This window comes from Triticum dicoccoides, chromosome 3A (assembly GCF_002162155.2).
Source record: "Triticum dicoccoides isolate Atlit2015 ecotype Zavitan chromosome 3A, WEW_v2.0, whole genome shotgun sequence".
Classification (NCBI taxonomy): domain Eukaryota; kingdom Viridiplantae; phylum Streptophyta; class Magnoliopsida; order Poales; family Poaceae; genus Triticum; species Triticum dicoccoides.
In genome coordinates this window covers 509,158,831-509,182,392 of record NC_041384.1, presented here as the reverse complement: position 1 = coordinate 509,182,392, position 23,562 = coordinate 509,158,831, and the positions used below count along the sequence as shown (strand labels likewise).

The window sequence follows — 23,562 nt, the reverse complement described above, 5'->3', positions numbered from 1 at the left end:
CTAACAACATATTGTAATGTCATTCCAGGATTGCATTGGAGCAATAGATGGTACTCATGTCACTGCTAGAGAGTCGAGGTCATAAGTTGCAGCATACAGAGGGAGGAAGCACTACAAAAGCCAGAATGTGCTAGCTGCTGTTGACTTCGATCTGAAGTTCACATATGTGCTGGCTGGCTGGGAAGGATCAGCACATGATGCTAACCTTCTCAGTGACAACATGAATCGTCATGATGGCATCAACATCCCCGATGGCAAGTTCTAGCTTGGAGATGCTGGCTATGCATGTCGGCCAGGTGTTCTTCCACCCTTCAGGAAAACTAGGTACCATATGAACAAGTTTGCTGGTAGGAACCATCCTTAGAGTGACTGTTGAGAGGGCATTTGGAGCTCTGAAGAACGGGTTTAAGATCCTAGATCGGAAGACATTCCACCCTTACCCTACCCAGGTGAAGCTTGTTCTTGCATGTTGCGTCATTCACAACTGGATCCTACAATGGGGAGTTGATAAATTTGTGCCGGAGGAGGAAGTTGTGACTCCATATGAGGTGGTCAGCTCCGACCATGGTGTGGAGGCATTCGACAACGAAGCATGGAAAAACAGAAGGTTGGAGTGGGCTTAGGCAATGTGTGATAACAGAGGTCGGACAAGGATGTGAAGCAGAAGAACAAGAGGAAGAAGAAAGAGACAGCAATAGAAGCGAGGAAGAGGAAGCAGCACATCAGCAGGAGAGGAAGAGGAAGAGGATGAACTTGCACCTAGTTAGCATCATTGAACTTTCCTTATTCAGTCATTTGGCTCTTAATAATTTGTACCGTCATTTGCTAGTAGTTAGAATAAACTGTCATTTGTTTTCTAGCTAGAACAAGACAATGGTCAATGTGTGTGGTAAGGTCATCACTAGTGAAAAGTGATGATCGCATCTTTAGCCATTTGCAACCAAACAACATGTTTGTTTAACAATAGTGACGCACGCAACCAAACAACATGCTAACTAATTGATTCCTTCATGCAGAAAGACTAATGAAGGTAACCAAACTACATGCAAACGTTGGTTTTTAGCCTATATTTGTCCAACCAGACCCAACTAGGACAAGTATGCAAAATGCCCTAACACAAAGATGTGAACCAAGCGCGCCCCTAGTGATCTAATCGCTCTTACAGAGTACTACCAGTGTCGTCGACAACTGAAGCCCGACAAATTGGCGAGGCATCCTAAAAAAAGTGACGTGACATGCAGAGAACGGCGGAGGCAGCAGTGAGGTTGTCACATCCACTGGAACCGGATGTACCCAGGCTACAATTTCTTGGAAAAGCAAATGATAGATCCGAGGACACGCTAGCTTAGCCCTGCGACATTCTTCTATAAAAGGAGAGAATTTTCCTTAAGAAATTTGAAAGAAAGGGTCGCCGATATACAGCCGAAATACAAGAGTTCAATATATGTATCCCTGCCGGTCTGCAGGACCAACAGGCTAGATTTTTACAAGTTTTATACAGAGAAACGGTTCCACCTCTCAAGGCACTGGGAGGTCTGTTGTAAAGCATTCGCCAGGTTCGTCTCAGCTATCAGCGTACTCGCAGTCCAGCAAGCGAGCGAGGATCTCCTGGCAGCTCGGCCGATCCTGGGGCTCTGCCCAGCAATCTGCAGTAAACAAAACAATTGTCCCTAAGCTGAAACTGAAAACAGAATAAGCTGAAGAACACTGACTCAAAAGTGATCCCAGACTTGTTCCACCGTTAACCTGGAATAGAAAAATATCGCTTCTGAAAGCATCATTACCTGCAATTAACTTGCCAAGAGGCCCTTTTGGAATTTCAAGCAGCGACCCTTCAGTAACTGCATACACCACCTATAAAATGCCAATTCTCAAGTTCAGTGAACAACTCTTGGAGCAAAAGAACTGCTTTGCCTACTAACATGTATAACCATCAAGAAATAGGGATGCACCAGACATGATTAAATGATCAGCACGGTAGAGATCAGAATGCCGCATATGGTTCAGTTAAGAGAATCTCTTTAGATAATTCGGTTATATTGCAGACGTTTTGATGAAAGTCGATGAATGCTTACTTTAACTGGGCCGATCCCATCCCATGGGCGGCTCAATGTGCACAGCTCCCACATTATCACACCAAGGCTGAAAATGTCACATTTTTCTGAGAAGGGTTCGTTCCTTATGAGCTCAGGGGCCATCCATTCTGGTGTGCCAGCAGAGGAGTTATCAGTCATAGGACTATCTGTTATCGCTCGAGAAAGGCCAAAGTCACATATCTTGACAGTCCAATACTTGTTCACCAGACAGTTGGCACTTTTCAGGTCCCTGTGAACTATCTTCATGCGGTGTATGCACATCAATCCCCTTTCACAAAATAATTCCTTTTAGACGGGCAATTAATGATAAAAAGTGGTCGGAGCTGGGACGAGATTGAGGATTTGAGCTCTAAACGGTAAGAGAATTACATCAAATGGATTGAGTATTTTCCCAGAAGTTCCAGGACATCAAATAACAGCTAATAGACATGTATAGAGTAACATCACTTGTATACAGGGTAAGAGCTAACCTGCATATATCACGAATAATTTTCAGCCTCCTGCGCCAGCTGAGTTTCTTTTTGTGACCACTCATATGGATGAGATAGTACAGTGATCCCATTTCCATATATTCAGTAACCATTGACAGGTGCGGAGGTACCATGCATGCCCCAAGGAACAATATTACTACAGAACAGAATAGAAAAGTTCGTTTAAGAGCCCTGTTCCTAACATATGGCAGTTGATGCCTCAAACAGAGATGCTGAGATTGTAGTTTCATACTATAGTTTGCATTTGTCAAAATGAGCTCTTACCATTTGGATGCCGCAGCCGGCTGAAAAGGAATAGTAAAATTATTAATGCGCTCGTGCAGATAATGAAAAACAGAAGGTTAACCACATTAGTGAATCAAGAGTGGCTCAGGTACCTCAGGATGTATATCTCATTGCAAAAATCTTCCATGTTTTCAGTCGTCAGATCCTGCTCCAGAAATACTTTGATGGCGACATCAGTGCCATTCCATATACCACGGAAAACCTCTCCAAAGAATCCTGGAGAAGCATTTCGACAAAGGTGAGCCTGCAATTTTGTCAGGCTAAAAAAAATGCTGACGAATAAAAACACAAAGGAAAACAGACAATTTCAAGCTAGAGCATTTGAATATGAAACAGAAGACTGCATTATGATGACTATCAAATGGTCCAAACAAGTCTCCATGTTTATTAGCATGTCTACTCATTGATTCTAACTATCAGAGCGGAATAGCCGCCATTTAATAGTGACATCTTTAAATTCTCAGAAAAAAAAGATGTCACTTACACAGTTTGACCTGAATATTTGATTTATTTTAATAAACTTTCAGTAAAACAATAATAAGATTTCATGAATAGCTTTGGCGAAGTCAAAATATGAAGACAGATATAACAATATCAAGACAGTGTGTAAGACTTAGGATATAATTGAATCCGATTCATTTGATTATGAGAGCATTGTAGATAAGTCATACAAAAAAATAATAACATTTTGTTGATCATTTGATTCTGAGTGCATACTACTCCCTCCGTTCCAAATTAGATGACTTTCATTTGTCTAGAGATGGATGTATTTAGACACTAAACAAATATAGATACATCCATATGTAGACAAGTGGGGGTCAAGTATTTTGGAACGGAGGGAGTACAAACATATCATACCATACTAAAAGCAGCAAACACTTATCATTGCAAAGAACACAAGCATAACAACAAAAGAATGGGAAAGGTTCATTTCAAAACACATGCATCAAGTCGACAATAGTAAATTTGTGTGAGGAAGTTCAAGATGACTTGCCTATTCCAACCCGTGTACCAATTGTAAGCTCAGAGAAATCTATGTTCCACTCTTGGAAAGGCGATAGAGGCTTATTAAAAGGAGAGCTTTGCAAAACCCTGTTCCATGCAAATACCATCTTCTCTTCGCTTATAAAATCACAATTATTGCTTGTTTCAGAAATTTCGCCCCCATAGTCATGAGGAGAAGTAGGCAATGACATAGCCTTCTGAGTAGAACCAGCTCGGTTTCTCAAGCCATTGTTCGTCCCAGATTTATCATCCTAAGAATGAAATGAAATTAGGATCCAAGCTGATGAAATTCACAAGGGAATTACACGCACAGGAGATGAAAAGCCAACATATATAACATAAAACAATGAAAAACTAATGTACATTATTTGGGCAGTCATTTGCATTGCTTTCGTCCGCCCCAATATATGAACATGAACCATCATTAACATGATCCCTTTGGAGGCGATTCTGCTTTAGTGTTTCATTCATAGCCCGAACTGCCCTGTCAAGATTTAAGATTTAAACAGTGAATACCTGATGCTCGATGAGCATATCTAACAGAATACAGACACATGCTCTAGGATATCTAGCATCTATACATGGCCATGAGCAAAGTATTCAGTGACACTTGAATCTTGCTATACTGGATTGAAGGCAACAAGCAAGCGCACCTACAAAACTTCTAATACAACCATGGAAACACCAACCCCATCATATAGTTCAAAACAAGAATTACCTCACAATGTCATCTCCAATCTCAGGTGTGATGCTAATGCTTCTTCGTCTTATTCTTCGAGGGTTCGGTGTAGTAGTGACACCCTGATCATCTGATCTGCAAGTGTGTAATGATTTATTCAAAAATGGGGTTGCTATCCGAATTATTTTCATGATTATGAAAAGAAGCTTCAGAAAAGAAAAGAAAAACTGACATAAGACAAGTTCTTGTTCTTTACAAGGGTAAAGGATGCAAATTAATTTGGCTTCTCAAAAACTAACAAGGAATTTGAGTCCACAACCATGGAGATGGACATATGGGTGGAGATAAAAAAACAGAAATGTAAGAGAAACATATTTCAAACTAGTTTCCATTACGAAGAGCAACACAAAGGTAATATTATGATTGGGAATAAGGTTAGTGGTTAACTAAAAAAAGGTAGATTTCATCATCTATCGTGCACAACACTTGTATTGGTTGCCCCTTTTCTTTTAGAGAGCTTGCATTTACCTCCTAAATACATATATATGTATATCAAATCATATGGTTGCTACTAACAGTGAATAAGAGGAAGAACATAATGGAATAAAGGCCAGCAGTTTGTATTTGTGGCAGTAGGCAGTCAAGCTGACCAACTGAAACAAATTGGTCAATCGATATACAATGGAAAATAGTTGCACCAGCAAAAGAACATTAAAAAATGCAACACCACACCAATAAAAAAACACTGGCAAACCTTAAAGTAACTCTATCGGTGTATTCTTGAAATGATTGCCGGTCACCACCAAGTATAGATCTTCCCTTGGCCCTCATTAACGGATGCTCAGGACTACAACAGGGGAAAGCGACAAAAGTATCCTGTGAGAACATATATACCACCAGAAACTGGGAGGAAGACACAATGAAACAATAGATCGATGCTTATAGTTCCTATCATGTAAGAGAATACTCACTACTAGATAAACATTTGGTAACACAGAAAAGCATACAAATTATAAGCATGCACGTGATATGGTAATATTAGTGCTAGTTTTGGTGAATGCAAAATAGGATGATTTTAGGAAAGGCGTGTATGAGTGCATCTGCAAATCAAACAAAAAAGAGCATGTAATTCGTCAAAATGGAATTTCCCAAGCCTATGAACAATGCATAGAACCTAAAAATCAGTGCATTAAACCCTCGGTAAAAATACCTTAGTACCTCTCAGCAATAAGGTTGTAGGGAAAGAACTACGAACAGCAATACAAGGGATTACAGAATTTTACTAAAGCAGTTAATGCCTAGAGTCGAGTGGAAACCTTGAGCTAGCACCACGAGGTTCTTCAGCAACTCCTCTCCTCTGGCTTCGCCTCCAGAAGGCATTTGCGATGTTTGGCTCACTACATGATGTGCTGGTTTAAACAACGAACAATTTCTTAGAAAATGCAATGGAAAAGGCAGTAAAAACTCAAAATATTGACACAAGTATGAGATTATTACATAAAATTCTGACAAAACAAACATGACATCTCGGCAATAGCAACTTTCAATCTATGAAAGAGAAGGAAGAGTTCCATCTTTTTTCGAGAAAACGCAAAAGCTTTGCGTTTCTTTTCATTGAAAAGGGAGAGGTTCAGTTACAATCATCCGGGGATGTGCGGACTACAGCCGGTTAATTAATGTACATCCCAGGTTTGGGGCAGCACAAGTCGGAGGCCAGGTGCCCCAGCTGCCCCCCATGAGCGGGCCTCGTCCTTAATGCTATCTAGAAGCGTGTTGAGGGATGGCGTCGCATTGTCGAAGACGCAGCTGTTCCTGTGCTTCCAGACCATCCATGGCACGAGCAACGCGACAGAATTCAGGGCCTTGCGTAGGATCAGCGGCGTGTCTTCCTTGGCATGTTTCCACCAGTCCGTAAGCGATAGTTCCTGCATGGGGATCGGGGCCGGGATGCGTAGCCAGGCCAGGGTCTCGTGCCATGCCTGTCGGGCGAGGGGGCATTCCAGCAGCAGATGTCGCACCGTTTCCGGCTGCTGGTCACATAGGAGGCAGCGGGGATGATGCTGGAGGCCGTGGCGAGCCAGCCTCTCTGCCGTCCAGCAGCGGTCCTGGTTGGCCAACCAGTGGAAGAACTTGACTCGTGGCGGCGCCCAGCATTTCCAAATTAGCTTCCAGGAACGGCAGGCCGTTGATCCATGGAAGGTGGCCATGTAACAGGACTGCGCAGAGTAGTTGCCGCCCGCTGTCCATCTCCAGATCAACCTGTCCGGTGTGGTGGAGAGGTCGGTGCGCTGCATGATCTGCCAGAGCTGCAGATACTAACCAATTTCATGGAGGCCGAGGTTGCCTTGGATGTCGCATGCCCAGGAGTTGCCATTGAGCCCGTCCGCCACAGTTCTCGCCGTCCGTCGTCGCTTGGGGATGCAGCCGTAAAGGTTAGGCATGAGCTCGCAAACGGATTGGCCGCCGATCCACTGGTCCTCACAGAGCAGGGCGGTCTGCCCATTCCCAATGACCGTGAACGTGGATGCCCAGAACAGGGCTCGTTCCGTGGGCGAGAATTGAAGGTCTAGCCCTTGCCATGCTCGCTCCGGGTCCGTTCTGGAGAACCATAACCAGCGTAGTCACAGGGCGAGGCCGGCACGCTCGAGGTCTCGCACGCCTAGGCCCCCAAGCTCGATAGGGCGGCATACTCTGTTCCAGTTCAAGTGGCAGTGTCCACCATTGGCAGCGCCACGTCCATCCCAAAGGAAACCGCGCTGAATCTTCTCGATCTGCTTGAGGGTTTTTTTGGGAGGCGCAAACGCAAGCAGTTGGTGCACCGGGATGGCACACAAGACCGACTTGACCAGCGCGAGGCCCGCCCGGTTTTAGTCATCAGCCAGGCCTTCCAGGTCGGTAGGCGCGCGGCGACCGCATCCACCATGGGTTGTAGCTGGGCGGCAGATGGGCGGCACGTAGACATGGGGATGCCCAGGTAGGTGATGGGAAGGGTCGCCACCGGGCAGCCGAGGTGCGCGATCATCTCCGTGGCCGCTTGGTCGCCGTGCAGGATGGTGGCGGAGCTCTTGGTGTAGTTCACCTTCAGGCCGGAGGCCCTGCCGAACAAGGCGAGGATCTCCCTGATCGCAGTTGTGTCATCCACCGTGGCGTGGCAGAAGACCATGACGTCGTCGGCGTAGAGGGAAATCGCCGGGATGTGTCGCCGTGGGTGTAGTGGCTGCAGGATGCCCAGGCTGTGTGTGCGTCGTAGGAGCCGTCCCAGAGTGTCGACGGCGAGCACGAAGAGCTGCGGGGACATGGAGTCGCCCTGCCGGAGCCATAGGGGTGGGGGGGGGGCTCGCCGCTCAGGAGGATGCGCGTGCTGGCAGAAGACAGGAGGATGGCCGTCCACTCCAAGAATCGGTTCCCGAATCCATACTGGCGCAAAACCTCAAAGAGGAATGGCCATGATAGGGAATCGAAGGCGCGTGTGAGGTCGAGCTTGAGCATGACTCTCGGAGCTCCCAGTTGGCGCAGCAGCTTGAGTGACTGCTTGACAAGGACGTAGTTGTCGTGCAAGCTCCTTCACGAGATGAAAGCGTTTTGGTTGCGGCTAACCAGGTGGTCCAGTTTGGCACCGAGGCGGATTGAGAGCACCTTGGCGAAGATTTTGGCCACAAGGTGTATCAGGCAGATCGGCCGGTAGTCGCGCAGCCCATGGGCGGCGGCGTTCTTTGGAAGCAGCGTCAGCAAATGCTTGGTTCAGCTTGTAGAACCCCCTTCCTCGCAAGTCATATAGTTGCTGGAACACGTCAAGGAAATCCTGCCTGATGATGGTCCAGCATGCGCGGAGGAATTCTGCTGTGAACCCGTCTGGGCCCGGCGCCTTGCGAGCAGGGAGGCACTTGACAGCCTCCCAAATCTCCTTAGCGCTGAAAGGCGCATCGAGGTCGGCGAGGTCGGTCGGCTCAATGAGCTGTGACAGGTCTAGGGAGTGCTCCCGGGCAGTCGCCGTGCCAAGCAAGGCCTCAAAATGAGCGAAGGCTGCCTCCGCCATGTCAATGTGGTCCGTGAGCACCCTACCGTCCGCGACCAGGCTGTAGATGTGGTTCTTCTGCCGACGGGACGAGCACTGCCGGTGGAAAAAACCGGTGCTAGCGTCGCCGTCTTTGAGGTTGGTGATGCGGGAGTGTTGCCGGGCGATGGTGCGCTCCATGGATGTGAGCCCAAGATAGGATATCTTGAGCTGCTTGCGGAGCCAGGCTTCCGGTGGCGAGAGGTTGCGCGATTCCTGGGCTTGGTCGAAGCGCGAGATGAGCTCCCGTGAGATCGCAAGCTTGGCCTTGATGTTGCCCGTAGACCTGGAGCTCCAGCTAGTAAGTCTCGCCGCCGTCGCCTGGAGCCGGAGCATGAGCCGGTGGAAGGGATCGGCGTGGTGTGTAGAGCCCCAGGCCGCGGTCACCACGTCATGGAATCCGTCCAAGCAGAGCCAGTATTCCTCAAAATGGAACCGTCTGTGCGAGGTGGGCGTGGGTGAGCAGTCCAGCAGCAACGGGGCGTGGTCCGACACCACAGCCGCAAGGCATCGCAGGTGGCATCCGCTGTGCGCGTCCTCCCAATCTACGGTGCAAAGTACACGGTCGAGCTGCACAAGTGTCGGCGGTGATTGCTCGTTGGACCATGTGTAGCACCGCCCGTTGAGGTAGATCTCCTTGAGCGCGAGGTCATTTGTGAGACGGCGAAATTTGCCCATCATTGCGCCGATTGACTTGCCGGTGTTTTTGTCGTCGTCGCGGCGGATGAGATTGAAGTCGCCGCAAACCATCCACGGGTCGGGGCAGGCGGCTCGGATCTCGCGAAGCTCCTGCAGGAAGGTGATCTTGTCGGCATCTTCCTGGGGGCCATATACCACCGTTAGCCACCATGGTGTGCCTGTGGCCGTGGCCACCTTTGCGGTGATCGCATTGGTGGTGAACATTGGGTCCGTGATGGTCACAACCCTGCTCTTCCACACTAGCAAGATGCCGCCCCGCGTGCCATCGGCTGGGAGGTATGTGTAGTCATCGAATTCGGAACCAAACGCATCCAAGACAATAGCCGAGTAGATCAATTCCATTTTCGTTTCTTGAATGCATACAATGGAGGCCCCGGTGGTGTCCAGCAGCGACCGGATAGCACGTCGGCGAGCCCGCGCATTCATGCCGCGCACGTTCCAGATTGCGATCTTAAGGCCGTGATCCATGGAAACGGGATCGATGGGTAGACGCGCCTAGACTGGACTAGCCCTCGCATGCAATGTCGACGCGTGCCTCGCCGGTCGCAGCCGATGCCATGCAGACTGGGATCTCGCTGTCAACCAGTGTGGTGATGGCCTTGAGGACCGTCAGGGGTAGCGGTGCCGCGAACATGCCGTCATAGGCCTTCATCTCTGCGGCAATAATCTTCTGGTCGATTCCGATGATCCCGAGGGTGCGCAGGATTTGCACGTGGGCGCGTCGCTCCTTCGTGGGGGGAGCGCTCGGTTGGCAGGTCGTAGCTGCAGATCGTCCACGGAGAGGGGCGAAGTTGAGTGGTCGACGCGGCTTCTTCCCCGGGGCCAGCAAGGCGGCGTTGAGATGTTTCGTGGCGGTGGCCAGGAACTCCCCAAGGGTCCAGGACGGTGGCGTGGTGCGGCCTCGAGATTGCCGTAGCGTAATTGGTGGCGATGCGAACCGGCTCGACGTGCGGCCACTTGGGCCTTGGGTTGTCACGGCCCCAGCGTTTGGGAACATCGGGTCTTCAGTGGGCCTCAGTGGGGGTGGTGTAGCCACGGGCCACTGCAGGATCACTACCAAGCCCGCTGGGCTATGGGTCGGCCGCGCGGCAGCAGGTGGAGACAGCCCGTCTGCATGGGCGGGTGGGTTGGCACAAAGGGGGTGCGTTTCCCCGCCCGAGGCAGCGCATGTGGGGTTGGTGGCGGCGGACTAGTCAGCGGAATCCAGCCCCACTTCTGGACCGGGTGGGGCGGTATCTCCGCTTTGTCCCGGCGGGTCTCTGGCGCTGCAGATCCCTCCTGCGAGGTGACAGGGGCCGGTTCCCGACAAGCCGATGCGTCAGGGGGACCCGAGCTTTGGCCCACAAGATCATCGTTGGGATCGTTGCTGGCCACCAGATTTGAATTCACGTCCGGTTGTGGATCGACACGCTTTCCGACCAGGCTTAGCTGGCCGTCTGCGGCGGCCGCGTCAGCGCTGCCAGACTGGCCCTCGATTGTTTGCTGCTTTTGCTTTCCTCTGCCTTTTCCTCTTCTGGCATGGTGATGCGGGCGGTGGCCCCCGCGCTGGCCTGGCCAGGGTAGCATGCCCGTACGCAGCGGGTTCGCGAGCGGCGCTGCGCCGGAGCTGGTAGGCCACGCCAGCGACGAGGAAAGGCCATTCGGCCGTGCCTGCCGGGCAACGCGCCAGCCCAGTTCGTCCATGGCCATGCCGTCGGCCCGGCCGGGAGCGGGCGCGTCTGTGCGTCCGCGGCGGCGCGCGCGTCCCAGGCCGCGGTCGGGAGCGGGATCACGGTTCCCGCTAGCGCCGCACTCGTGGTCTGGCCATGCGCCCAGGGGCCTGGGAGTCGCCAGCGCTCGGATCATGACGGAGCGGGCGAGCGCGATGGGGTAGGTCAGAGTCCTGATGGTGGGCGCGTCGGAGTCCAAGGCCGCCGGCACCTGCTCGACCACCTCCAGAATGGCAGCACGGTGGATCTTGTCAGGGTCGTGCGTGCGCCCAGATAGCCGGAAGGTGGCGAGGTCGGCACGGGAGCGGGTATGGGGGTGAAGGTGTTCGATCCAGCAGCTTTGCCCGAGGATGTGCTCGGCGGTGGAGAGGTGCCAAGCTTGGGCAAGGACACCGCACAGCTCGAGTTCGACGTGGAATTCGAACTCACTCTGCAGCCGGCGTGTGCAAGCTTGCACCATGGCCGCATCGAGAGGGAGAAGCGTGGCGAGCGGATGAAATGGTCGCCGGCGAGCCGCTCCTTGATGGCTAGCGAGCTGAAGAGGATCAGAAAGTCCTCCAGGTGGTGGCGGTGGACGGTGAAGTCGCCGTCGCCGAGGTCGAATGAGTCCTAGAGCAGCGCAACAACCTCGTCGACGAAGATAGACGGGCGGTGCCGGTGATGGACGCGACCATCGCGCGGGACAGGACCATCTCCGCGTCCTCCATCTCGACGGTGCGCGCCATGATGACCCGCACGGGCTCGAGCGGGTGCGCGTCGACCATCGGTGGCGCCATGGCAGGGGTTGCGGCCTGCGGGGGGCGGCAGCGGAATGAGCGCGGACAACGGCCGCGCGTGTGTCGGGACGGCCGGGTTGGCGTGCTCTTGACGATGTGGCGCCACGTCTCGGCGGCTCGGGTCACAGGAACGGGAGTCATGGCCAGACTGCAAGCATGTGTGGCACCGGATGTCGTTGGTGCAGTCGCGCACACGGTGGCGGTGGTCCAAGCAACGGAAGCAGAACCCGGCGACTTCCTCGGGCAAGGGGCTCCGTCGGCGAGGCGCCGGAGGGCTGGGGGTGGCCGCCTGTCGCTGGCGACGGCGGCGGTTCCGGCGCCGAGGCAGTTGGTATCCGTCCTCGTCCACCACGTCTCCGCCTGAGACACGGTGCACCTCCGAGCGGGGGCCAAGGCGGTTTCTAGCCGGCAGGCTGGGGCGCGCCGCCGTGGAGCCGTGGGAGGGCGATGGAGTCTGCCTCTATGGGGCCGGAGGGGGCGGCAGAGTGCGGGCGACGTCGCTGTACAAGCGCGCCGGGGACTCGCTCTCCGAGCTGAGCGTCGCCAGAGGACACGCGCTCGCCAGAGAGGGCCGCGCGACGGTCGACAGGGTCAGCACCGGAGTCCGCCATGGCAGGGGGCAGGGGCAGGGGCAGGAGGGGGAGGAGGGGGGAGGGGGGAAGGCAGCCGGCGAGGGGTCACCGGCGGCGGGGCTGGAGGCTAGGTGGGTAGGGGAGAGCTAGGGAGCGCGCAGCGGAGCGCCGACCATACTTCTGGAAATGCCAATCTTCTCCGAAGAGTTCCATCTTATTGGTGAAGGACCAGGAATCAATGTTCTGGTAGATATCAAAGATCTTTGCCGCTCTTGAGGGAACGCCTGCCTAGGCATCACACCAGAACACACTCCCAACCCCCTCGGCGGGGAGCACAATACGGCATGGGTCCCACATCCTGCAAGGGGTGGTGGGCTGAAGATTGGGATGCCGGCGTACCATGCTGGGCACAGCGTGTGGTGCACGACATTTTTAATAGTTTACGAGTTTTAATGTAGATCAAAGGTGGGGATTCAAACTGGTCCTTAATTGGTAATGTGATGAATTCCAGTTTTGCAACACCACTCAGCTCACCCCTCTGTCATGGCCTCCTTCACCCGACTGACTCCCAACTCATCTTCGTTATGTCGATCTACTTCCTACACTGACAGACATGTTCCAGAATGTGCAAGCTTCTCCAACTCCCGCTGCAAGACACTTGTCCAGCAGCTTGTCTCACGCCCCTTCCAGGAGACCCTCTTGATGTAAGATGGGCTGGCCCAAGCCAAGAAGCTATCGCGGCTATAAGATGGATGTTGAGAACTTGAGATGACCCTAGAGTATGATGTAAGCATTGGGTTGGAACGCTAACTTGCTTTAAAATTCTGCATGCAGGCATGGCAAAATCCACCGCATGCATGTGTACATTGATTTATGTAATGTAGTATGTACTATGCAATAAAAATGATTATTATCCTTGCAATAATACTTACAATCAGAGGAAAGTATGGAACTGTGCTTTGTAAGTGACTAGAATTCAAAAGCCATATCCCCGATGGGGTGTATACTAAAGCAAAATTTACCATGGATAGTGACTAATATTATATCATTAGGTGATACCTTAATTTCCCCTCTGAGAATGTTCTCGATCTCAACATTGTATTACGCAATGAACGCCCAGATAGATTTGATGAAGCTTCGATTCTGTACTGAGATAGAGATGGAATATTTTTATCTTGCTCAAATATAAACTCTAGAAAGTTAGGAAAAATTAACAGAAGGATTGCACAAAAGAATAATGAAAGAACCAATACAACCTGAGCATGTAACCTTTTCTAATGGTAATTTCAAGTTCAAAATATCGGATACCATGCTCGTAGATTTGGTGTAGAAAGAGCGATATGAGCGAAATATCGGCCGATATGACCAATACTGGGGCTGATGTGACCAAAATATCAGACCATACTTGATATAAGCAGGCAGCCCAAACCGCAATATCAGCAATTTATCAGCCGATACAGACGCTATTTAGAACCATACCACAACAACTATACAATTAAAATATCCATGACTGATTTTCTTCTGTACAATTTATTTATTTGGTTAATGTTGTCAGATATAACTTCCGACGTAAATTTCTCAAATATTCTGTATTTTCTCTTCATGCAAATAACCTATCTCAGCTTCTATTGCGGCCAGTGTGAAGATTCACTGTTCCACCATACAATCAATAATGTTCCAACCAACCAACCTAAACCAGCAAGGGGCATACATCACCATGTCTTACAAAATTACTTGTTTCAACAAGCATATATATGCTAGAATAATTATCAATCTTACAGTTCTATTGCATGATTATATTTAAAAGTCATTAATAGCCTGCCCCACAACACAAACAATGATTTTTTTTCTCTATAATCAGACCATGCTATCTGTTTATTTTATTTTATTTTTGAACTTTAATGACAGTGGGAGGCCATGCTTTCTGTTCAAAGGTTCACGGTATAAGTTCATCCATAAAAGGGTGTGAGCCACTCAATATGCCAACAAACATTTTGTCCAGTGAGTGAACTATTAGCTCTCTATCATTATACTCATAGTGATATTGAAAAAATATAAAGGCCTGAATTGCATAACTAGAGATATTTAATGCATAAGCATACCCTTCAGCTTCAACTTTATCAGATAATCCATATAGAGGACTGTTGGGCTCCAGGGGAGAATCACACGAGTCATTTTCAGCTGAATCACTCTCACCCGCAGCAGAGATATGTGATATAAAGATGGCCTTGGCTGAAAAAGGAATCAACTGGCCGGGAAATCGCATAAGGTCAACTAGTAGCTCCATAGAATTCAGCGGAACTACCACAGACATATGTTTGTAGGAGTCCACAAATCCAACTGCACCGTCATCAGGTAGACCCTATGAAGGAAACAATTTTAAGCATTTGAACTTAATTTTTATCCTAAATATAACATGAACACGGAATATTATTTGATGCGCAAAGAAATATCTGAAATATACAAAAGATTGAAAAGGGATGTCAACATACCACAACAAGTTTACTCTCAAGGCCAACAGCATCTGCAAGAACTTTAAATAGGATAGCTCGGGGTCGGCATGACCCATGCCTTATCTGCCCAAGAAGTTGGGGTCCTCTATTTCCAAAGAAGTGAGTATCTTCGGTTGAAGCTCTTCCTGGACTTGCATCAGAGCTTTGGCCCTTGAAGCAGTCAAAAACCTGTTCGGGAATAACTTGCCAAGTTCTATTAGATACATCAAGCAATAAGTTAATTCTTTCTTACTTCAGCATCAATTCAATAAGAACGATTTGATGTAACTAATGCAAGGACTAACTAAGATATCAGTAACCAATACTACTCTAACCGAAAGTTTTAACCAAAATTGGTTTTACATGTCCATTCAGCCTCAAAAGTATCCCAAGATCATACCATAGAAGTGATCAACAAAGCCCCCAATGAGGAATTGCGTATGTGAAAAATAGACAGTTGTATCGGATTATAATTTCTAGAACTTACCAAACCTGCTATCTTCTTTATCACTAGAGCTGGATTGTTCAATCCTTTCACAAGTGCGCCACTAAGCTGCTTCAACATGAAAATCTTCTTATCCTTTTCAGCATCTACAACAATTATTTCAGGCTTAAGCCCATCTGCTTCAAGACTTTGAAGGTCAGTTAGTGATGGTATTGTTGGGAAACTCTCCTTCAGCTTTTTATCCTGTATGAGAGCACCACAGGTGGAAAAAACATAACCACAAAGAACTGAACAAAAGCAGAACATCCTCTAAATCATTCGGGACTTAATAATCAGATTGAGAAGAGAAGTAAAAATTGTTGCGAAATCATAAGTCCAAATTCTAGTGTTTCTCCAATGATCCATAGTTTTATGACCTAGGAACTTGATTCCTCGTTTTCCGAGAAAACAACTTGAGAAAAGACATTGGAAAGGTTGACATTCTGCAAAACTGTGGCACTTTCTGAACCATATGAAATGTGATGGTCTAAAACAATGCTGCCCTTCAAAAATATAGGCAGTTTGTTACATTTTCAGATTTATCGTTACTACACTGAAATAATACAAAGCCACCAAAAGAACAAAAAAAATCAAATTAAGTCCACTTCCATAGCCACCAGTTTAGATGGAGCATTAAGCATCTTCTTCGGAAAGCAAGTGCTTGACATGAATTTGGGAGCATCTAACTCAAAAGCCACATGACATGCACAAATAATCTAGTGTAGTTCTTTTGTAAGGACTATGTCTCCAAAGAACAAAACATGCTTACTGGAGGGGGGGTACTCACCGGGATGATCGAATAGAAACCGTTTGGAATGAACCCTGAATAAGTTCCAGTTGACCACAGTAACTGAGAAGCCTTCCAGGATGAGGACCTTGAATTTGACAGACTGGATCGCGATTCTTTTTCAGCCAAAACTTCTTGTTCTCTTGCTAAGGCGACAGATTCTATCTTCTCCAAAAAGTCTGGCGGCCACCAACTAGGTTCACATGAAGTAGCTTCAGATCGCCCAGAACTAGTTGGTGTTTCATCCATTTCTAGGTAGTGTAGTCCCTCATTCCAAACCCATGGGCACCATCTTTTGCATGCTAACAAAAACCATACGAGAAAGCTTTGTATTCAATATGACCACTGATCAGTCTGGCTGATATCTGCAAAATAAAAAAGAAACTTAATACAGATCTCAAGAAAAGCAGAAACCACTCAGACAAAGTTTAGTAGAGACCAGAGCTTTTCTTATATCTAATTATCTGCACGGAGATTCTTTCACCCCATCTGCAGTACTACTAAACTGACTGGCAGTTCTGCAGCAGAAACCAAATACTTCGACTTTTTAGCAAGTCAGGGTTTGCTTAATCTAAACCCATCTATACACCTTGTCCACTTCTGATGGTGAGAATGGATTGTCTTTTGAACAACAAAATGCATGATTGATTAACAGACTATTTAGAAGTACTCCCTCCGTAAACTAATATAAGAACATTTAGATCACTATTTTAGTTATCTAAACGCTCTTATATTAATTTACAGAGGGAGTACAATGATAAGTGCAAACTTGAGACAAACAGTCGGCTACTTGTTACTTTTCAAATTCAAAAAAAAAAAAACTTGATAGAAACATCCAACTGAAAAGAGTGAGGACATGTGAACTGCGTGAGGCTTTGGCTTTGCCCAGGGGAAAGGGCAACCTTTGTGGTTAGTAAAGCTCAGTTAGTGGCGTACAATGAAGGATTGCTAACTAAATAGAAGTGAATCACGTTTCAACAGCTGACGTGCATCCTGATGGAAATCAGCTTCCGAAAAAGAAGCCAGCCCGCAACATCACATGAAAGTTTCCCATGTCTCATCAGAAACTTCCAGGGCAACTTGCATATTCTGTTGCATACAACCAAGCATAGCATGATGTACAGTTCCAGTTAACTCACATTTTATCCACTAGATGCTATGACGAGTGGGCGCTGTTCATGCTGGCAGCCAAAAAATGTCGGCAATAATCCTATCCACGTCACTAACTGGGCCCACTCCCGGTATGAGTACATGGGGGCATACTCTGCGGTGTAGATCCAGGCTTTTATTTACCAAAATTTAGCAACTCGGTAAAAACCGTGGGTAAAAATGGAAAAGGTAAAACAGACCACTCTACGCATGAACATACAGTAAGCAATATAGGCCACAATCCCATAGACGACCATGTAATGGCGTCGGGCTGTAGCTCAAGCCTTCCCTCCGGCGGCTATTTATGACCGAAACGGGAGGAATCAGGGGCGCCCGCACCTCGAGCCCGATTCTCTGGGGTCGCAGGACAATAACACCCCTGCCTGAGATGCTGCGCGCGCCGAGCAAAAACAGGAACCGAATCATACGGATGGGCGGCGTACGCTGGCGGAGTACCAGCGAGCGAATCCGCACCTGCAGCGAGTATATTTCCCGGTACGGACGCATTTACACGTATTGCACAGGGCGCGGCCCATATATTCGGATTCGAATTCTCGCAGGCCAGGACCGACCGACCGACTAGATCAGAGCGAAACGAATCCAGACAGGGAAGGGAGGGAAGGCCGGCTTACCAGCGGCAGGAGGAACAAGTCCGGGTGGATCTCCACGCCAATCCAGCACCAGCGGCGCAGTGCGGACGGAGGAGGACGCGGTGGCGGAGAGCCCGAGGCGGCCCGCTTCGCTTCGGCGGAAGGAGTTGCCCGGCGGCTTCGGATTCGGACGGGCGGGCAGGGCTCGATCGCTGACGCGGGGGGGTTTGGCGGTGCGGGCGAGAGAGGCAGTGGGGGAGAGGGGCGGTAGGTGTGATGGTATGTATGGTAGGTACTAGGTAGGCGACGATCGAGCGGCGTGCGGGCGAGGCCAGGGGAAGGAGGAGGTGGAGGAGGAAGTAACTGGGAGGGAGTTGAGAGCTGAGGCCCGGGAACGAGGAGGGAGGAGAGCGCGAGACGGCGAGAGAGTGAAAAGTACGGCGGCTCGGCTCCAGGCTGTGGGGGAAGCGTCGGTACGCACTGGCCTTGTGCGGGGAATGGCAGGGCGGCCAGGAGGGAACCCTGGCGACGGGGGTTTCGTGGGAGCACTTTGCTCCCGTGTGGCCGGCCCGTACGATTTTTTATCGCGAGCGTAATGCGCATTTACTTCGAGGTCTTCCTTCGGAGCGTAATTAATGTTGGCTCGTTCGGTCCATTCGAGCTTTAGAGATTCTCGTGCTGCTTGTTTCGATTTGATCGTACGGCCATGGAGTATTGGAGTGGAGTGATCTGTTCGCTTGATTTTGAACGTTATAATAAATATTACTCCCTCTATGTCTTAAAATGTAAGATGGTTTTCCATACTGTCAGCTACTATTGTGATGGTATATGGGAGTTTTGTAATTTCGTACAATGACAATTTATGGATTTATCAGACAAACTGAGTGCTATCCTAGATATGAGTGCAGCTTGCTATCATGTTTATCACTCCATATCACACGTAGACTTTCCGCGCCGAAAGTAGATATTTATATGGATTATTAGCTTTCGCAAAAGGAAGATATATATGAATAAATATCTTGCTTATCTTGCACCGAAGTCGCAAAACCATACACGTGGTTATCTTAGCGATGCATGCTTGCAATCTATCATCCATTGTAACCTTTTTGCGCGACGTGTCTTCTGACCCTATGTCATCATGTTGTCAGTTTCGGTTCATTCGTCATCGAGATAAAGAGGTTGTGTTCGGATATGTGTTAGCTTGCGGCTTTGTACAAAAATCACATGTATACTCATCAAGAAAATTGTGTCCTTCACCAACCACAGATATTGGCTTGCTATCGTCTTAAAGATGAAAGATGATAAACAATGAACATTATATTTTATATGTTATTTGCATATGGACAAGTATGAGGAGCAAAAGGAGTAATTATTTGTACAATAGTTTTTCATATCTCGCGAAACTGCATATCTTTCAGTAAACTGGTAAACTTTCCAAGTGTGTGTTCGATTGAAACGCAGACATGGCATTTTTCATAGTCGGTTAATTGATATCTTACTTACATTACACCATGTATTCAATTATGGTATAACTTCCACTTGATTTTGAAAAGGTTATCATGATTACTGCACACTTTCGTACAAAGTTGTCTATACATCTATATGTCGGGATGAGCAATGAACTTGGTACCCTAAAGTTAGATGTAGATTGATGGCTTTCTTATCTCATGCCGGTTACTAGAAAACGTACACGACATGTTTTTACATGTAAAGCTATTTTACCTTTTATTGATGTTGTATTTACATGGTTACTCATTCGATTGCCATGAGCCACACTTAGTTGCGTTAGTGGTACACTAGTGGTATGGAGTGTGACACAATCTTTGTACACAATCAGTGTTTGTGATCCTATGACATCTTACTTTCTCTTTGAATTGTTGCTAAAACTGAAATAAAGGTTTCCCATTCTGCCTCAAAATCATATGCACGAGGGTTCTGACAGAAGAAAGCTTAAAAACATACTAACAACCATAAAACATATAGCTAGGGGCCTTTATGGTAGAAATGGAAGGGGGTGTTGATGTCTACTACGCAACATTTCTTCTTGTAGATGTTGTTGGGTCTTCAAGTGCAGAGTTTTGTAGGACAGTAGCAAGTTTCCCTCAAGTGAATGACCTGAGGTTTATCAATCCGTGGGAGGCGTAGAATGAAGATGGTCTCTCTCAAACAACCCTACAACCAAATAACAAAGAGTCTCTTGTGACCCCAACACACCCAATACAATGGTAAATTGTATAGGTGCACTAGTTCGACGAAGAGATGGTGATACGAGTGTAACATGGATATTAGATATAGGTTTTTGTAATATGAAAATATAAAAACAGTAAGGTAACTAGTAACAAAAGTGATCAAAAATGGCATTGCAATGCTTGAAAACAAGGCCTAGGGTTCATACTTTCACTAGTGCAAATTCTCTCAACACTAACATAATTGGATCACATAACAATCCCTCAACATGCAACAAAGAGTCACTCCAAAGTTTCTATCGGAGAATGTAGGACGAAAACATAAATCAACCCCTATGCATAGATTATCCCAATGTCACCTCGGGAATCCGCGAGTTGAGTGCCAAAACATACATCAAGTGAATCAATAGAACATCCCATTGTCACCACAGATATCCCATCGCAAGACATACATCAAGTGTTCTCAAATCCAATACTCAATCCAACATAACAAAACCTCAAAGAGCAAGACTCAATTCATCACAAGAAGGTAGAGGGGGGGACACCATATGATCCAACTATAGTAACAAAGTTCGCGGTACATCAAGATCGTGCCAAATCAAGAACACGAGAGAGAGAGATCAAACACATAGCTACTGGTACATACCCTCACCCCGAGGGTGAATGTAACACCCACAATGTGGCTATATCTCCCACGTGTCAGAGCACGACTTAGAGGCATAGCCGCATGGTAGGCATGTCGCAAGAGGGGTAATCTTTACACATCACATGTACTGAATAAGAAAGGGATAAAGAGTCGGCTTACAATCGCCAATTCACACGATACATAAAAAATCCATACATCATCCAAGGTACAATCAAAGGTCCGACTACGAAACCAAAACAAAGAAAGACAACCCCAATTGCTAGATCCCTGATCGTCCCAACTGGGCTCCTCTACTGATCATCCGGAAAAGAAACATAGTAATGGCCTGAATCCTCGTTGAACTCCCACTTGAGTTCGGTAGCGTCCCCTACACTGGCATCATCGGCACCTACATCTGTTTGGAAGTAACCGTGAGTCACGAGGACTCAGCAATCTCACACCCGCGAGATCAAGACTATTTAAGCTTATGGGTAGGAAAAAGTTAGTGAGGTGGAGCTGTAGCAAGCACTAGCATATATGGTGGCTAACATACGCAAATGAGAGCGAGAAGAGAAGCAACGCACGGTCGAGAAGCTATAAGTGATCAAGAAGTGATCCTGAAGCTACTTACGTTCAAGCATAACACGAGACCGTGTTCTCTTCCCGGACTCCACCGAAAAGAGACCATCACGGCTACACACGCGGTTGATTCATTTTAATTAGTTAAGTGTCAAGTTCTCTACAATCGGATATTAACAAATTCACATCTGCCCATAACCACGGGCACGGCTTTCGAAAGTTCAAAACCCTGCAGGGGTGTCCCAACTTAGCCCATCACAAGCTCTCACGGTCAACGAAGGATATTCCTTCTCGCGGGAAGACCCGATCAGTCTCGGAATTCCGGTTACAAGACATTTCAACAATGGTAAAACAAGATCAGCAAAGCCGCCCGATGTGCCGACAAATCCTGATAGGAGTCGCATGTATCTCGTTCTCAGGGCACACCAGATAGGTCAAGCTACGAGTAAAACCAACCCTCAAGTTGCCCCGAGGTGGCCCCGCAGGTTGCCCGTTTCGGACCAACACTCAGAGGAGCACTGGCCCAGGGGGGTTTAAAATAAAGATGACCCTTGAGTCTGCAGAACCCAAGGGAAAGATATATGGTGGTAGGTAGGCAAATGGTAAAACCAAGGTTGGGCCTTGCTGGAGGAGTTTTATTCAAAGCGAACTGTCAAGGGGTTCCCATAACACCCAACCGTGTAAGGAACGGAAAATCAAGGAACATAACACCCGTATGACGGAAGCTAGGGCGGCAAGAGTGGAACAAAACACCAGGCAAAAGGTCGAGCCTTCCACCCTTTACCAAGTATATAGATGCATTAAAGTAAATAAAATATAATAATGATATCCCAACAATATCCATGTTCCAACATGGAACAAACTTCATCTTCACCTGCAACTAGCAACGCTATAAGAGGGGCTGAGCAAAAGCGGTAACATAGCCAAACAACAGTTTGCTAGGAAAGGTGGGTTAGAGGCTTGACATGGCAATATGGGAGGCATTATATAGCAAGTGGTAGGAAGCGCGTCATAGAAATAGAGCGAACAACTAGCAAGCAAAGATAGAAGTGATTTCGAGGGTATGGTCATCTTGCCTGCAAAGTTCTCAGAGTTGTCGAAAGCTTGATCCTCGTTAGCGTACTCAACAGGTTCTTCGATCACGTACTCATCTCCCGGCTCTACCCAAAGAAAGAACACAAGCAAAGGACCAACAATCAATCACGGTGCAATGCATAAGCCACATGATGCAAAACATGGCATGACATGCAAGACATGATATAAAATGCATATGCGTGCTCCGGAAGGGAAAGAATTATCAAGGCATCAACTTGGCAAACCAAGTGTGCCGGTGGAAAGATGAGATGATTTCGGTCGAACTCGATATAAATATCACCGGAAACGGATGCATGCTTTGCAAATGGCAAGCAAAACAAGAATGACACAATTCTGCGATTAACAGCACGATGCCATCTAGAATGCAACAAGAAACTAAGCTACTGCACTCCAACATAGCAACACAGTATATGGCAGTGATGTACACAAGATGCTTGAAAAAACATGAACACTGAGCTACGGCTAAATCACACAAGAGCAGGTTCAAACAAGCATGGCAAAAGTGCAAAAGATATCAGCTTCACAGACTTAGTGAAAATACTAACATGCCAGAAATAACATCAGAAAGCCATGTTTAGAGCAAGCAAATAACATCCTACAGGAACATATCATAGCAAACAAAGGCATGGCATGATGTAGTCCAAAACTCATGTAGAGCTCATGCTCATATGAAGCACACATCAAATGTGACAAAAATGACAAATCATCATAATCTGATAAGTAGCAGTAGTAAGCATTTTATAGCACTCTTGCATCAATGATTAGGGCATCAATATGAACTCAAACAAGCATGTCACAATGTAATGAAATGAAGAGCATCTTACAACAAACATTTTGATATATCACATGCATCAAACGGAGCTACGGTCATAGAGATATGGCATGACGAACAGGGCATAAAAATAATAGAGAGCTCCGGGACTTGGTGGAATTTCACCTCCACGAAAGTCAACGCGGGACGGAGCCATACCGGGACGGAGAGGATCGGGACGCTGGGGGGCGTTTGGTTCGAAGGATGGGTGGATCTGGTCCCGGTTGGCGCAGACTTCGAGGATCGCCGGGATCCATGCCGGAGTCGAGGGAGATGGCCAGCCGGAGCGGAGGGAGCTCGCCGGAGTCGGGGAAGGAGCGGATCCGGCGGGCGAACGACGCGGGGAGCGGCGATCGGACAGGACGGCGGAGGAGTGGTGGGGCGAGGCGGAGCTGAAG

General features: G+C 48.0%; 1 protein-coding gene across 1 annotated transcript; it reads right to left on the bottom strand.

Moving 5' to 3' along the window:
* Positions 1–1,273: 1,273 nt before the first annotated feature.
* Positions 1,274–18,396, bottom strand: LOC119268840 (serine/threonine-protein kinase EDR1-like). The gene is made up of 17 exons (XM_037550551.1): positions 17,911–18,396; positions 16,130–16,494; positions 15,346–15,546; positions 14,859–15,047; positions 14,469–14,728; positions 13,426–13,509; positions 5,873–5,965; positions 5,311–5,403; positions 4,596–4,691; positions 4,241–4,361; positions 3,867–4,128; positions 2,965–3,088; positions 2,852–2,871; positions 2,567–2,723; positions 2,076–2,364; positions 1,785–1,854; positions 1,274–1,646 (listed from the first exon to the last, which is right to left on the bottom strand). Exons 2-17 carry the CDS (start codon positions 16,376–16,378, stop codon positions 1,564–1,566), a joined length of 2,391 nt encoding a protein of 796 aa, XP_037406448.1. The 5' UTR covers positions 16,379–16,494; positions 17,911–18,396; the 3' UTR covers positions 1,274–1,563.
* Between the last annotated feature and the right edge of the window lie 5,166 nt (positions 18,397–23,562).

What these genes read in the sequence shown, in the direction of transcription:
- LOC119268840 (XM_037550551.1), bottom strand. Translation starts at nt 16,378, where the DNA reads ATGGATGAAACACCAACTAGTTCTGGGCGATCTGAAGCTACTTCATGT. An exon ending in AATGAGATATACATCCTGAG is followed by an intron (nt 2,872 to 2,964) that starts GTACCTGAGCCA and finishes ATTCCTTTTCAG; the next exon opens with CCGGCTGCGGCATCCAAATG. An exon ending in ATGGGATCGGCCCAGTTAAA is followed by an intron (nt 1,855 to 2,075) that starts GTAAGCATTCAT and finishes GGCATTTTATAG; the next exon opens with GTGGTGTATGCAGTTACTGA.